Genomic DNA, 16,609 nt, shown 5'->3' with positions numbered 1-16,609 from the left:
TTTGAGCTATCGGTCTTGCTTCTCGGCAAACAGATAATTTGTGAGAAATGATGTTATGATCAATTCCCGGTATGTCTGACGCCTTCCAGGCGAACAAATCTTTGTTCATTCTTATCACTGCCACTAAGTCATCAATCATTTCTTCGGGCATACTACCCCCAACATATGTACATTGCGTTTCATCTTCGCCTAATTGAACCGATGTAATTTCTTCTCTTGGCTCTATCCTTTCATCATCATTCATTCTGGGATCCAAGTCCACCATTGCAACCATGTTTCTTGCTTCCATACTTCCGGTCGCCACTCTCGGCTCTCGGACCATCTTCAATCCGGTCGCATAACACTCTTTGGCTGCTTTTTGATCGACATATATGGTTGCTATGTCTCCCCGTTCAGTTGGAAATTTCATTGCCAAATGCGGCGTCGACACTATAGCTCCCAACTTATTCAACGAAGATCTTCCTAACAAGGCATTATAGGAAGTACGAGTATCTACCACCAGGTATCTGATTGTAATTGTTTTCGTTGCATTTCCTCTACCAAAGGTTGTCGGCAAATCAATATATCCCTTGGTGTCAACCTTTTCACCTGAAAACCCAATTATTTGTTCCTTCAAAAGAACCATGTCTTGTTCTTTCAAATGTAATTTTTTGAAGGTTTCCCAGAACAGAATATCGACTGAGCTCCCTTGATCTACTAGAGTTTTCATTACCGCGTATCTGGCAATTTCAATTGTTATCACCATTGGGTCTCGTTGATCAGGATCAATATCTTGGAAATCTTCATCAGTAAATAACATAGGTGGCAAACTTCTTCTTTTGAAAACATAATTCACGGTCATGGCACCTCTCAAATATTTCTTTCCTATCGTATTATATGTTTCCTTTTCCGGAAAACCTCCAGAGATGGTATTAATGAACCCCCTGACTGGCCTTCCCAAACTGCGTTGTCGGCTCCTTCTCTCTTGAGAATGGAGGTGGCTTCCTCCACTTCTTAGATCTCTTTTTTCGTCTCTTCCTCCTCTTCTCTCCTTTCGATCGTTTTGTATATCAGTCGTTCTTCCAAATTTTTCTCCTCTACTCCTGACATCTTGTTCTGGACTTTGACTAGCCTTCATTCTTCCGACTCTAACAAAGCGTTTTAATTGCCTTGTCTGAATCAACTCTTCAATTCGGTCTTTCAGCGCTATGCATTCTTCAGTGTGATGGCCATGATTTTTATGGTACTGGCAACGTCTGCTATGGTCAGCTCGATCTGGGGTTCGTGCTTTCCTTGGTGGCGGTATTACTGCGGTGGCCATCGCCTCTTGAAGTATTCGGGTCCGAGTTGTGCTCAATGGTGTGTATTGTTGAAACTTTCGGCCACGGGGTTCCTCTCTGAAACGTCTACTTTGATATCCTGCCTCTCTTTCATTTGTTTTCTTCTCGTTCTTCACGTCCATCCTTGCCTGATTCCTAAAGTCCCTTAACTCCTCCATCTGCATGAACTTTGCTGCGCGCCGTCTTAATTCATCAAGGCTTACGGCTGGTTTTTTGCATAAGCTATCGGCAAATGGTCCCGGTCTCAAGGCAGTTATCATATGATGCATAGAAACTTCCGGACTGAGGTTTCTAATACTTAAAGCCATCCTTCCAAAGCGTTCCATAAAAGCTCGCAGTGACTCATTCTGTTCTTGTCTTATGTTTACGAGAGCTATAGATGTTAAGTGATGTGGTCTACTTGTAGCGAATTGAGCTCCAAAGTTTTCTATCAAAGTGTCAAAACAATCAACAGATAAGGGTGGTAGCCGGGTAAACCAGCTTAGAGCCGCTCCTTTCAAGGTAGTTGGGAAAACCCTACATAGAATGGCGTCGTTCCACGTGTACAGACTTATTTGAGTTGTGTATATTGCAACATGTTCATCTGGATCTGTGCTCCCATCATACTTCTCTATTGTTAAACTCTTCCAATTGTCAGGTAATGGGGTCTCTATTATAGTCTCAGAAAACGGGTGTCTTCTGACTGGCGTTTCCATAGCGACACCGGAAGTCTCAGGTATCTTCCTTTGTGTAACCTCGAAACTCTCTTCCTTGTTCTCTCTTTCATTAACAAAGTTTCTCGGGGAAGTATTTAACGCTGTTTCTCCATTCAATCTTTGTCTCATGTAAGCATTCTCAGCTCTCAACATGCTCAACTCCTCTTCATTACTCTTCTTCAGTGTCTCAAATTCCTCTTGCAATTGCATTAACATGGCCATAGTCATGGCGTTCTGACAATCTTCTTGTTCTCTAGAATGTTCTCCTCTTTCGCTCATTTTGTTTCTCGGCCCCACGGTGGGCGCCAAAATGTTCTTACAAGGACCTAGAAACAAACTGTCTTCGTCTTCCACCTGTTGACCTCTCGGCCTTCGCTTCCGGACTCCCTTCTCAGTGTGATCTTTCGGCTTACTCGTTCTTGGTTTGTATTTGGTTTGAAAATCTTTCACGTTTTATTGAATTGCTTGACTGACACTTTCCGGTCAACTTTAATTTACTCCATTCGATCTTTCGGTTTTTGGTCTCGGCATCCTCTCACAAATGGGTGTGCGTACCTGAAAGGTGCTCCGATGCCAAAGTTAGATTCAGTTTTACAGGATATTAAAATGAATTCAACCTCCCTTACCTCTCAGGATGACCCTCTATTTATACTACTCTTTTATTGGGCCCAGAAGTTATTTGGGCCTTTTCTTTTTGTATTAAACATTTACTATACATACCTACATATTTGGGCCCCGTTTCATGGGCTTTTGCTTAATAATAATTTCCATTCTATTTTATTTCTTTCGTTATTTAGTTTACTTTCGGTCGGCTTAGTACACCTTGCTTTCGGTCGGCTTAGTACACCTTGCTTTCGGTCGGCTTAATACACCTTGCTTTCGGTCGGCTTAATACACCTTGCTTTCGGTCCAATCTCTTGGCCCAGTACAAAAAGTAATAAAATTAATTTCAGAAACATATTTATATATTTATTAAGTGTTAGAAATAGAAAGATACTGAAAAAATGTTGAACCTATCAATTTCAATATAAACTAGTTTTAAAATTAACAAAAGTTTATTTAACTATAAAAATATATATAAAATGAAACCAAATTAGCAATTATTGATTTATTTCAGTTTTTAAATAAAAGAATGCAGACCAAAATATATTTTTAATATATTTTTAAATTTGAATTTCTAAAACACATTTCAGAATTTCTTTTTCTACAACTATTGGATTCTATTTTTTCAGAATTTTCCTGATTTTGTCTTTTGATTTTTTTTTCAGAATATATTTTTTTACTCCAGAATAACTTTTCCAGAATAGGATTTTGGTTTTTCAATTCTATTTCAAATTTTTTATTTTCAAAATACAAACATCTATTTTAGATTTTTTTTAAATTTATTTTTAAATTTTTAATTTTAGAATGAAGACAATTTTGAAAATTCAAAAGTTGATTGGGTGGAAGTCAAAAGTCATATGGTGCGGGAAGTAATTGCCTAATTTGGAAAAGATGCAAGACCCAATGGCCCAACCCTTATCTCGTTTTTTATCCAAAGAACATACAATCAAGTAAGCGAAGCATAAAACGACGTCGCGGGGTTTCTCCCGGTAAACCCTAAACCCTAGCCGAATTTTAATTTTTTTGCTAAGCAGAAGAAGAAGAAGAAGAAGAAACTCAGCACGCAAACCACACTGCCCTTTTACTGCTTCGTTCACTACCTTCCAATGGCTCCCGCGAGGAAGAAACCTTCGAAGCAAAGCAAATCCCCGAAGAACCCTAAGAAGACCCAACCCAAGCACGATTCCAGCTCCGAATCCGAAGAAGACACGCCGTCGCAGCAGCAACCGCAGCAACTCGAACTAGGCGATGACTACTCCGATTCCGCGTCGGAGCTCTCTTCCGAAGGGGACGACCCGTTAGCCGACGATTTCCTCCAAGGAAGCGATGACGACGAAGGTGCTCGTTGTTCGCATGCTCGCGCGTGTAGCATTCGAGATTGCTGTTGTTACTTTCATCTAATGTTTGTGTTTTTTTTTCTTTGCAGGAAAAGCCTCCGGTTCGGACAAAGATTCTGGTTCTGATTCGGATGATGATGATATCGAAAAGAAGTCGAGAGCTATTGATGAAGAGAAGGCGAGAGAGGAAGAGGATGCGGAAGCCGAAATGCAGCTCAATATCAACCAGGAGTCTGATGAGTTCAGATTGCCGACCCCAGAGGTTTCACTTTCTCATTTGCTTAAATAATAGGAGTGGTTTAGAATGAGTATTTCTTTAGAATGCTAAGTAAGCTAATTGTAAGTAAGGGTGTGTTTGGATTAAGGAAGAGCTCCTGTAGAGCTTATTTGGAATTTTTTACCTTTCATGCAATGTAAGTTGTTAGTGTGTGTTTGCTTGGTCGTGCTTTTTAAATAAGCAAGCAAGTAAAGAGATCCTATTAAGCTTAGTTAAGGTGTCCAAAGGCAGTTTAAGCCGGCTACTCTTGGTTTTTTACATCATTGGATGATGGAATGTGTGTTGAATATGTTTCTTTTTCTTTAGGAACTCGAGCAAGAGGCCTTGAATCCACCTGATCTTTCCAATCTCCAAAGGAGGATTAAAGAGAGTAAGTTTTACTATTCTGCTTACCTTCTTTGACTGTTGTCGAGAATACTGTTCATGTTGTGCTACAAGTGCGTGTTTGGGAAAACAATTCACGTTTTTCCAAATCCATCAATATAGTTGCATCTCCCATTGTTGCTTAGTGGGGAAAGATTTTCAGTTTAGAAGTCTCTAAATGGATATCCAAATACATGCTAAGTTGTACCTGTTTTAAATGTTTGTTTTTGTAGTTGTTCGTGTTCTTTCAAATTTGAAGGTTTTGAGGCAAGATGGGGCAACGAGGAAAGATTATGTTGACCTGCTTAAGAAAGATATTTGCTCATACTATGGCTACAATGAGTTCCTAATGGGTGCTCTAGTGGAGGTTGGTATCATTATATTTTTACTGCTAGCACGGTGAACTTTAATTTCTTCCCAAATGCTTTAATTGCTCTTTGTGTTCATTTTTACCTTGGGGTGACTGGACATAGAAAAGGGACTTGTGTTTTATTGATGTGTATTAGGTTTTTGTATTAAAACTCGGTATTTTGTTTTGTTTCAGATGTTTCCAGTTGTTGAACTTATGGAACTGATTGAAGCCTTTGAAAAGCCACGCCCTATGTGTCTAAGGACTAACACATTGAAGGTTGCATGTCATTTTCTGTCATTTTGGGCTTATATCTTAATGTGGATTTAATCATGTTCCCCACTGATAGTATGAATTTTTCTTCTGCATTCACTCAGACACGCAGAAGGGATTTGGCTGATGTTTTGATAAATAGGGGAGTTAATTTGGATCCTTTAAGCAAATGGTCAAAGGTAAAGGACTCATGTCTGGCAAATTTGGACCTTATATTTCTTTGTTGCTGTTGACTTTTTGTATTATGTAGTTGTTTTTATCGTGAGTACTAGCAACAAACTAATAAGATACTGGGGTGATATTTTTTATCCAAAGGTTGGACTTGTTGTGTATGATTCTCAAGTGCCTATTGGTGCCACTCCTGAGTATATGGCTGGTTTCTACATGGTAGGTGGCCTTTTACTACTGTGGCTTCTCATGGCATTTAATTTAATATTGCATGGTGCACTTACTACTAGTTCTTTTTGTAGCTACAAAGTGCGAGCTCTTTTCTGCCTGTCATGGCCTTGGCTCCTCAGGAGAAGGAACGAGTTGTTGATATGGCGTAAGTATAAACCATTGTAAAAATGTAGCTAAAATTGAAAGTGTCCATACAGTAGCTAACATGGTCAAGTTCTAACATGATTGTGACGTGCTTGACGGCTTTTAAGATGTCTGTGCTTCTTAGGTTATAAGATGGTAATATTATCATTCATATCTTTTGCAATGCTTTTATTTTTCTGAAGGAAGTTTATACCTTTTGCAGAGCTGCACCAGGTGGTAAAACAACTTACATCGCTGCTCTAATGAAGAACTCTGGTATTTTTTCATGTTTTTCTTTGTTTCATTCATTTCAAACCTTTTATACCTATTATTTGGCACTAAATAGTCTGTAAACCTTGTAATCATATTGTTGTAAGGACTTGTAATCATGTTACTCATCATGTTATTTATTTGGATATTGTCAAGTATATATTCCATGAAATGCTGTGTTCTACATGCATAAAAGCTGAGCTGAAATGTCTTCTACAAAAAATACATTATAGTGTGGCCCTTTTGGTAAAACAATGTTTTTTTTTCATATGAATTGTATGTAGTGTCTTTATTTTAATGTATGTTTATGTGCTTTTTGTCCATATAATATATAGTTGGATGATTTGGAATATTTTTTTGATAAATAAATACTAGCAGGAAAAGGAGCCAAACATTTTACTTTATTCTGGACTGTGGAATTTGTTTTATCAGAATTAGATTGAACTTTACACTGGTTTCATTATTTTTTAATGCACGAAAATCATGTGAAACTTTTCAATCAAATTTTGATGATAGAAAAAAGCATTATCCTGCTCATTTTTTATGCAAGGTATTTTTACAGGCTGTTGGATCTTTGAATTTGTGTCTCTTAACTAACTGTTTGCTTTCTCTTGCATCTTAATGCATGAAAATCATGTGAAACGAGTTTTTGTTTTTAATTCATGTTTCTAGTGGTCCAATCATACTTCTTTTTTATGGCAGGAATAATTTTTGCAAATGAAATGAAGGTACCAAGGCTTAAGTCATTGACTGCAAATTTGCATCGTATGGGTGTATCCAATACTGTAGTCTGTAACTATGATGGAAAGGAGGTTAGCATCTTTATCCCCAGTTATTATTGTTTTAGTGTTTACTTGTTTTGCTACAAACGAGCTTTGATGTCCTTACTGCTATTAGATTGTATGAATGGCAATGCGGTATGGGTCATGTGGGCAAACCCGCAGCCCGCTACCACAAAGTGTAGGGCGGGCTCATTAATCTAGCCTGCTGACCCGATTTGGTCCGTAGTGCGGGCCAATAGCGGGATGGGGCGGTCTGGCCCGCATAAATAATAATAATAATTTTTTTTTTGTAAAAAAAAGAATTATACCCCATTCCTCCATTATTGTGACCTTTATTTTATTTTATTTAAAAAAAATTGAATTTAATGCACCAAAAAAATAATGTTTTATTTTAATCATCTAAAGGGGTTAGTAAGTATTAAGAGTGATATTGACTAGATTTAGTTCAAACTAAAGTCTTATATTTAAAATTTGTTAATAAAAAAATAATATAAAGAAGAGATTTTAATAGGATAGTTAAAAAATTAGTCATCTTCATTAAAATATTTTGTAGCAAAACTTTGATAAGATATTCTTATACATTTACATACATATATAGGAAAAAAATGAAAAAAAAATAGATGCAAAGCTGAACTTTAATTATTTTTAATCAAATCTTCTAACAACCCTCATACTTTGAATTTATATCTTTTATCTTAATTGAATTAATTAAAATACGAATAAAATTTTAATTTTTCAGTAGTAGGAATAAGTTTTTTTATAATAAAAATTTAATTTTTGAAAAAAAATAACCCGCAGGTTATCTCTTATGTGAGGTGGGCCAGTGAAATGAGCCCTCACTCCTTGTGTGGGGCGGGCCAACCCGGCCCCCAATGCGGGGCAGGCCTATGTAGGGCGGGTCAACCCGCATTGCCACTCGTATTAGATTGTATTATTGTCATTTGGTTTTGTATTTTATTATTAGACTATCCATCTGGCTTCTCTGTTCTCTATTATATGTTTGGTTTGACAAGAAGTTGTTACATTCTTTATTCATTTGTAACTCCTATAATTTGTAGGTTTGTAGGCCCTATAATGATATTCTCTATTGTACATGCTTACATCTGTCTAATGTCTATATCATCTATTTCAGCTTCCAAAAGTTTTAGGTGTCAATGCAGTTGATAGAGTATTATTGGATGCCCCTTGCAGTGGAACTGGGGTAAGAAATAGTGAATAATATTCGGGGGTTAATGTTTGGGGAATTTTGTGTCGTTTTTTCTTGAAAAACGTTGAAAGACACTGAAGGACTTTATGTCTGCAGGTTATATCCAAAGATGAGTCTGTTAAATCCTCTAAAAGTTTGGAAGATATACAGAAGTGTGCGCAGCTACAGAAGGTAAATTGACATTTTTTTTTTGAAATGTTGTTTGGGAAGTGAGCAAAGTCAGGCTGGGGCATAATTCATCTTTTGTCTGCCAATAAAATAGTGGACAAGTTATTCTGCCTCTCTCACAATAAATTTCTTTCTTGCTGGTAAAACAAATATATATAGCACTTGAATAATTGTTTATCCTTATATAGTCTTGTTTGTTACCTTTTTTTTTTCCTCAGGAGCTTATTCTTGCGGCAATTGACATGGTGGATTCTAATTCAAAATCTGGGGGATACATTGTTTATTCTACATGCTCAATCATGGTTGCCGAGGTTTGTTTTTCAGTTGAATTGAAACTTCTTAGTTTGTATGTTTGTTTTCTTTTCTTTCCTTTTTCATGTTGTATTTCCTAAAAGTTCTTTCATTATTCTTCAGAATGAAGCAGTTATTGACTATGCGCTCAAAAAGCGGGATGTTAAACTGGTTCCATGTGGACTTGATTTTGGGCGTCCAGGGTAATGATTTTATTTCTAATTCTTTGTTGTTATGATTAGGAATTATGTATGTCAATATATTTGACATTTGCATTCCATCAGGTTTATAAGGTTTAGGGAACAACGTTTTCACCCTTCTTTGGAAAAGACAAGGCGTTTCTATCCTCACGTGCAAAATATGGATGGTTTTTTTGTGGCAAAGGTGTGTATTCTCTGTTTGATAAATGAAATTGGATAAATAAAGCGAGATTGTTGGATTACAAATTTTTGGGTAAAATCTAGTTACAAATTTATCTTGTTTGTTTGAAACTTATCTAATTATCTTTGTTGTTAACTTGTGGATTGAGTTCAGTTCTACTTATCGGAGTGCAATATAAAAGATGTAAATTGTTTCCATTAGTTTTAGTATCTAACCTCTCAGCTGGAAAAGTTCGATCTTTCTTGCCAATGTTATACATTAGTTGGGAAGCGTAAAGTACCGTTATATATGTGGGGCTTAAACAAACTGAGTTTTTGCACTCCCTAATATTGCAGTTGAAAAAAATGAGCAACACAAAGGCAGGTGCAAAATCATCAGAAATAGCCGAGATGGAAGAAGGTACCGTTACCACGTTGGAGAACGAGAAGGAAAAATCAAATGATGGTAAAAAAGAAAATGGCAATGCAACTCTTAAATCTGAATCCGAGAAGACGAAGAAAAGAAAGTTCCCCTCTAAACCAGTTAACGGTCTAAAAGAAAATGGCAAAGAATCTTCTGAATCTGAACCCAAAAAGAGGACTAAGAGACAATTTCCATCGAAGGAAGAGATTTCAAAAGCCAGGTTAGATGTTTTCTCCGTGTAAACTTAGAATATAACTTTATTAATAAATTTATAATAGCTTATGGAAATAAACCTTCCTATGAAAACCTTAATCATTTTGTGGTTCCTGCAGGGAGGAGAAGAGAAATGCTTTACGAGAAGAAAAGAGAAAAGGTGTTAAACCACAGAAGCACAAAATGACCAAAGCCAGTGGCAAGAAGAGATGAAACAGTGACGGGAGAGTACTGGGGTGATTGTCTTTTCCCTTGAAATGTACCCTGAAATCATAGGCATGCCCTATTCGTAGGGCACATTTTTGTTTTTTTTTTCTAAGGTAATTTATAGGGATTTTTGTTCGAGTTAGTCATATGTTGAAGCTTTTGGTAGTTGTTATTTTGAGTTCCAGTCATGAATTACTAGTTGTAAAACAAGTTTCCAAACACATGGTTAGCTGCTGATATTCATTTTCACTTTCCATCTGCAAAGCTGTAAATCAGAAAAGAAATATTTCTTTTTCTTATGTGCCATCAATTCATTTTAATCTATTTTCCATTCCTTATCGTTGCATCTCAGTTGTTTTATTCATTGTTAATGTGTAAAAAAGGGTATATTTGTTTATTTTAATGTAATATATTTTTCCAAAATCTTATTTAATTGAATGGGGACTTAAAATATTTATTTTTCCTTAAGTTAATGTTTTTAATTATAATGAGCATTATTACAGACTTTTAATTAGGAAGTAAATATGGAAAATTAATAGTCAGTTATACATTTTTATCTTTAAATATTTTGAGAAAATTTATATTTTTATATTATGGATTTTGTAGTTTCAATATATTATTATTGAGAATATTATTTTTATTCTTCAAACATTTATATTATCATTTTACTCTAATTAAAAATTAAAATAAACTATTCACCAGTTTACAATTCGTTTTTTCTTGAACTCATTTGTTTAAATAAAAAAGACTTCAACGGTGTATACTAATTACGTATTGGAGTTAAATGTTTTTCAAATGATCACGCTCTGTAATCTTTATATAAAACATAAATAATCAATAACTTTTTTCTTTCAAGAATGTGATTATTTTTATTCTAATTTATATTATTCCTTTTGATAATATAAAATATTATTTAAATGAACTTTATTCTTTTAAATCTTAGTTAACTAAATGGGAATATCCGAATGCTTATTTTATTATAAGCCAATGTCTTTAATTACCATAAAAATTAAGAATTTTTTAATAACTGGGTAAACATGGAATATATAGTTGTTAGTTATTAATTTTTATTTTCAAATGTTATGGAAAAAATAAATTATACTTTTATACTATTCAATTTGTGGCCTCGATAAAATTATAAAAAATATTTAGCAAATATAGTGGACTCTTTTTAGAACTCATACATATTTGTTTTAATAAAATATTAGATAACGTATAGTAATTACACATTGAAATTAAATCTTTACAAAATATTTATGTATTATACTTTTTATATGAAATATAAATAATAAATTACTTTATATTTAAAGTATATAATTAGAAATTTGATTCTTAATTTAGATTTTTTTATATTTAATAATATAAAGACATTCTTTAAATGCGATTTATTCTTTCAAAATGTATTTAATTAGATAGGGATTTAATTTTTTTATGGTGGTTTAATGTGTTTAATTCTAATAATAAAAAATTAAAAGTTTTCAATGAAAGAGTAAACACTTATATATATTAATATTTATCTTCAAATATTGTCGGAAAGACTAATTATATTTTTATATTGCTCATTTCTGGTTTCAATATATTACTACAAAATGTAACATAATTGAAATTATTATTTTGACAGCTGAAAATTTTGTATTATCTACTCAGATAAAAAAAAATCTAAACCGATAAACAAATATTAAACACATATAATTTTTTTTTAAACACATTTTTCAAACACCATAATTATGCATCGAAATTAAATATTTTTCAAATAATTTTGTACTATAATATCTATATAAAATATAAACAAAAATATATATAACAAAATATAGGTTTAAAAAAATATAGATTGGGCTTAATGACATAACAAAATATTTTATACGATACATAAACAATAGTTTTTTAATCTATTTTATTATGAGAAAAAAAAAATCTGTGTAGATATTTTAACAAAAGCTAATAAGTAACACTTAACCCGTTATACGTAATTATTGAATTATTAGAAATAGTGTGGGATTTGGTTAGAATAATATTTATTATTTGAAAATATAATAGTGATGACTCGAAAACTAAATAATTAAAAAATATAGTAGTTATGATAGGAGGCAACAATATAGGTATATATTATTGTCAATGTTACATGGAAATTTTTTCTTCAATTTTTATTGTTTGTCCTAAAAGTAGGGTGAAAAATATAATAAGAAAATATAACGTATCTAAATAGTAAAAAAATTTAATAATATTTTTTAAAATTATATTAGGTTGTATTAGAAGTTTTTTTCAGTTTCAAAACTTATATTTATTATTTTATCTAAACAATAATTGATTTGTATATATTAACCCCGTAAAAATAAGGCCAATACAACAAATGAGTTTAAAAAAATATACTATTGAATGAATTTATAAAATTTTATTGCACCCCAATAAATTAATAAAAAAAATATGAAATTAAATATAAATAATTTATTATATTTTAAGATGAATAGTACCATCTATTAATATAATATAAAAATTTAAATAAAATATTAAATTACGACAGAAACAAATATAAGTGTATATATTAGAATATTATTATTATTATTTATATTTAAATATTAAACATTCAAAAAATTGTTATTTCTATTAAAAATAAAAAATAAACAAATAGACTTTAAAATTTGATGTAAAAATAAGAAGAAAAAATCTACTTCGACACTTTAAAAAAATCCACTTAAAAACCTCTTTTTAATAATATAATAATAACATATATTAATGATTTAAGTTAATTTGATAATAATATCAAAGAAAAAAATCGTAAAATTTAAACTAAAGAAGCAAAAAATGTATTTATACTAAAATGGAGTAGATCAATATCAATATTTAATTTAACACACTTAAATATAGTTTTTTTTTTATCGTTTTTTATGTAATTTTGAATGAAAAATATGCTAAAAAAAACTATATTATATTATAATTAATTCCCGCGAAAACCTTAAACCATAATCAATTTTTTTTAATTTTTTTTTTTTTTTTTTGCGTAGAAAGAAGAAGAAGAACACAACAAGGATGCCGGAAGAAGACGAATCCATGGCGGAACAGAGTAATAATGGATTAGGATTTGATTATATAATGAGCTTAGAAAATGTTCTATCAAAGCTCAAACCACTACTCCAAATTTTCAAAACGCGTGTTCTTTGCAACAACGATGCTCCTGTGCATGTAGGCCCTGTTACCCTTTATATGCTACACTTTTTTTATCATTTTTTATTTTATTTTTTAACGCTCAGTTTCATAAAGTTTCTAAATTCTCAATTGGGGTGCTGGAATTGTAGGAGTTAGGATTCCAAGTTTTCACATTTGTTATTATCTTTGAAGGGGTTTTTTATTTTCGTTTTTTTTATGTTGGTGTTTGTAGACTTACTGTACAATACTCTGGTGCTTATGCGCTTTTGGGAGTTGATAATAGTGTGTGGTTTGATAGCTTCTGTGAAAACTTCAAAGTTGAAGTGAATCAGCTTACAGATGATGGAGTTTGATTTATTTGGTGTTGATCCAGCAATTGCCAATGCATTCCAATAATTCTTATGTCAAGAGGTGATATATTTTTGCTTCCCTGATGATTGTGTACAATGGTGATGGGATTTTTTTAAATATTTTGACGCATTTTGTTGGTGCTATTGTTCGAGGTTAGGATTTTGAATGTTTTTATCCTTAATGGACCTAATGTTGTTGACAACCTAATATAGACTTATGAATATACCTTGAAGATTTGACAGATTTCTGAATTTAAATTAACATTTTGTTTTAAATCTTTAGCTGTACAAGCAGCTCTAAATGCAGACGAGGTACATGTGTCCTTGTAGACAATAATGCTTTATTGTAGAGTTTGACAGAGTTGCAAACTTGCAAGAGTTAAATTTATTTCCCTTGATTTCAAATTATTGGATTTATTCTACTCCAATTTTTATCAGTAGGTCCTCAATTTACTTTGGATTGACCCAAATGGATCTAGTGTCTATTAGCTAGATTATCAAAGGCATTACATTGTGTGAATTGTGTTTATATGGCCTGGAATACTGATATTCAAGGCTCCCAGTCTTTTCTTTCATTCAATCATCTTTGAAATAAGAGGAAATATATTTCACAACAATTTTCAGTATCATGGAAAAGAAAAAAAAAGGAAATTATGTAATAATAAGATGAAGGTTGAGTCAATAGGTAATGGTAGCTTTCATTTTGGAGCAAGGAACATAGATTATTTATATGTGCTCTTTGGAATTTTCATTTTGCTTTTGGTGCTACTAAAACTTTGCACATGATAGTGAAGACTGCTGTAGATTTATGTTACTTTCTTTGTTATATAATCCCTCTTTAGTCCCACAAAGTAAGATTCCTGTTTAAAGTTGTTTCATTTACCCATTGCAGCTATGCATTGCATAGTAGTAGTGAAATCTGGTTTACTTCAAAACCAATTCGATATTTTAAATGGTTTGAAATCAGTTTAGTTCAAAACCTCTTCAGAACTGGTTCTTGAAAAGTTGTTTTCCTCCCAACTGGTTCTCTATTATGTTTCAATTTGGACTGAACAATTTAAAACTGTTCGATTTTTTAGTAAACTGAATTTTTTGCACACCCCTAAATTTGATTATCCTCTAAAAAATGTATGGTTTGTATTAACAAATTCAGGATAGTTATGGAAATACTTATTATGAAATGATACATTATACATGGATAATATAAAATGTGATACCTTTACAAGTTGAAAGTTTTCTTTAAATTTATTAAAGCAAGAGGGGACATATTGCATGAGAGGGGTTAATTCACTTGCGTTGATGTGTTTTGCTGAATGGAGATTTCTTTTATTAGCTACAGTTATGTATAGTATTTTACACTAGTCTTATGTTTGGTTTTATTCATTTGATCAGATAATGCGGGAGATGACAGGAATGAAAAAAGCACCATTTTCTTTGGGCTACATACATGGACATCGTGAAGTAACTCAACCTCGTATTGCAGATACAGGACTTGAGGTATTGCAGATAATATATATGGTGCTTTTAGTTACCTATTTGGCTATTTGACTTTATCCTTTAACCTTGCATCAATCTCTCTTGCGTGATGATATTGTGATATTAATGCAGCTAAATCCTATAAACTAAAGTGGTTACCTAATGGGGGGTGAATTTCCCAGTGAAGATGTCAAACCAAAAACGTTTACATCTTTTACTTGCAGCCAAGATTCACTTCCTGAATTTTCCAGCAATTCAGTTGATCTTACATATTCAGATATTATACTATCTAAACTTAGACCTGATCAAGTAACCTTTCCAAAAAGAAGTGAAATCATTCTATTAAGATCTGAACTTTAAGCTTAACTCAACTTTATAAACATGATTCATAAGGTGAGATTTATACCCACTTACATATAGTCTCAAACCAAAAGTTTACATGATTTATAGGAGTCTAGTCTCAACATAACTGGTTCTTGTAGTGGTTAAGCTTAGAAGTATTAATTTGTGGAGCAGGTTCTTATTTTTGTGTTGACATGACTGATGCCAAAATTCCCTTCCTTCTCATTGTATACTGATTTTTATTTGTTAAGAAAAAAGGCCTTACAGATGCTGTTCATCTAATGAAATATATTTTCAAGAATGCTGGTATATTAGATTATAGCCAATGCTGCGGCAAATGCAAAGAAGAATGCTAGTAACATTCTCATTATGATTGATTGAAATTTATTAGAATAAATTTATGATTCAATTTTTTACAACTCTTTGTAAAGCTCTTTCTTTACTCGTAGTTCATGTTTCTTCTGTTTTTTAGGTGCATAATAACAGTGACACTAAAATTATACATTACTCGATTATTTCTAGTGGACTCTTTAACTCATTCATAACTGACATTCAATGAACAATAACCATTGGAATTGATCAAAACATTTTAGCAAGAAAAGGTTGTCTGTCTTTGTGCATGACAGATGGGAGGGTGACCACTCTCTTCTCATCTCTCACTAATCACTATCAAATCCATGTCGGTTTGTAAGTTCCATGAAGGTGCAGTGCAGCCTGCCACTTTATTCCACAGAAAAGTTTTGAGCAATCGTTCCACTTGCCTAGGTTATTTTTTTCTTATATAATCTATATAACTTAATGATCTTAACCAAAGTTATAATTTTTAATTGAGTTTTAAAAACCAAGTTGGTAGTATTTTGAGATAAACTAATCCAACCATGTTATAAATGCATGGTGCAGGTTTATAAAAAGAACTTGTCGGTCGGATAAGGTATTCTGCATTTCTTTTTGTCCTTGTCTCATTCTCTCTAAATCACATTCTGATTCCACCATTTAGTAAACAAAGAAATCACCGTCTTTAACATTTGTTTTATATGTAAACATGCAAAGAGTTGAATCATATAGTGTGATATATGCATACTGTTATGGAGTTAGATATTGTTAAATGTTGAAACCAAATATTATCATATAGTGTGATTTATGCAGTATTATGTGTATGTTAATGGAACTGTTTATCTATTACTGTGAATTCCACAAACAGTGGAAGCAAACCATGATGAATTTAAAAACTGAATTGAAGTGGCTCTCACTTTTTCAAAGGCTAAACTAACTTCATTTAATTTTTTCAATCCAATATCATATAGAAACAACATAGCAGCACCATAGCTTCTTTCATTTTTCAACCAGCCAAAGCACCACGCCACCCTTCAATATTAAATGAGGTGATTCCCCACTTTTGACAAATACAATTTTGTGTTATTGGAGAATCTTACACGTTGAAAAGCTTGCAATTGTGGTGACTAGTGTGTCACTTTGCCATTATCTATCACCTTCAATCCCCTTTGCCATGTTTCTCTCTTCTTTCCAAATTCCCTCTTGTTGCATTATTCAACATCTCTATACCATTCGCCAATAACAAACTTTAACCAAAAGACAAAGATTACCTTATATTTCTAATCCAATTTGAGTGCTGTGTTT

At 32.6% G+C, this 16,609-nt stretch overlaps 1 protein-coding gene and 1 long non-coding RNA gene across 5 annotated transcripts; both read left to right on the top strand.

Moving 5' to 3' along the window:
• The first annotated feature begins 3,496 nt into the window (after nucleotides 1–3,496).
• Nucleotides 3,497–9,953, top strand: LOC137831374 (S-adenosyl-L-methionine-dependent methyltransferases superfamily protein). The gene is made up of 17 exons (XM_068639026.2): nucleotides 3,497–3,955; nucleotides 4,044–4,216; nucleotides 4,538–4,601; nucleotides 4,828–4,961; nucleotides 5,139–5,222; nucleotides 5,321–5,395; nucleotides 5,532–5,603; nucleotides 5,687–5,760; nucleotides 5,962–6,014; nucleotides 6,711–6,820; nucleotides 7,923–7,991; nucleotides 8,094–8,168; nucleotides 8,384–8,476; nucleotides 8,580–8,659; nucleotides 8,741–8,840; nucleotides 9,173–9,459; nucleotides 9,572–9,953. Exons 1-17 carry the CDS (start codon nucleotides 3,724–3,726, stop codon nucleotides 9,663–9,665), a joined length of 1,869 nt encoding a protein of 622 aa, XP_068495127.1. The 5' UTR covers nucleotides 3,497–3,723; the 3' UTR covers nucleotides 9,666–9,953.
• Nucleotides 9,954–12,680: 2,727 nt separating this feature from the next.
• LOC137831372 (uncharacterized) lies at nucleotides 12,681–16,099 on the top strand. Of its 4 annotated transcripts, none has more exons than XR_016521635.1 (3): nucleotides 12,681–12,839; nucleotides 13,036–13,214; nucleotides 14,546–15,385. It is a non-coding gene; the product is annotated as an uncharacterized LOC137831372 (long non-coding RNA). The 4 variants fall into 4 exon arrangements; XR_016521636.1 differs by lacking the exon at nucleotides 12,681–12,839 and adding an exon at nucleotides 15,872–16,099 and having other exon boundaries at nucleotides 12,916–13,214; nucleotides 14,546–14,650; XR_011084421.2 differs by lacking the exon at nucleotides 12,681–12,839 and having other exon boundaries at nucleotides 12,916–13,214; nucleotides 14,546–14,650; nucleotides 14,762–15,385.
• The last annotated feature ends 510 nt before the right edge of the window (nucleotides 16,100–16,609 follow it).

The sequence above is a fragment of the Phaseolus vulgaris genome, chromosome 6, assembly GCF_051622355.1.
Source record: "Phaseolus vulgaris cultivar YP4 chromosome 6, ASM5162235v1, whole genome shotgun sequence".
In the NCBI taxonomy this organism is placed as follows: Eukaryota; Viridiplantae; Streptophyta; class Magnoliopsida; order Fabales; family Fabaceae; genus Phaseolus; species Phaseolus vulgaris.
This window is presented reverse-complemented; position numbering and strand designations above follow the sequence as displayed.

What these genes read in the sequence shown, in the direction of transcription:
- LOC137831374 (XM_068639026.2), top strand. Translation starts at nt 3,724, where the DNA reads ATGGCTCCCGCGAGGAAGAAACCTTCGAAGCAAAGCAAATCCCCGAAG. An exon ending in CTTTAAGCAAATGGTCAAAG is followed by an intron (nt 5,396 to 5,531) that starts GTAAAGGACTCA and finishes TTTTATCCAAAG; the next exon opens with GTTGGACTTGTTGTGTATGA. An exon ending in GAACGAGTTGTTGATATGGC is followed by an intron (nt 5,761 to 5,961) that starts GTAAGTATAAAC and finishes TACCTTTTGCAG; the next exon opens with AGCTGCACCAGGTGGTAAAA.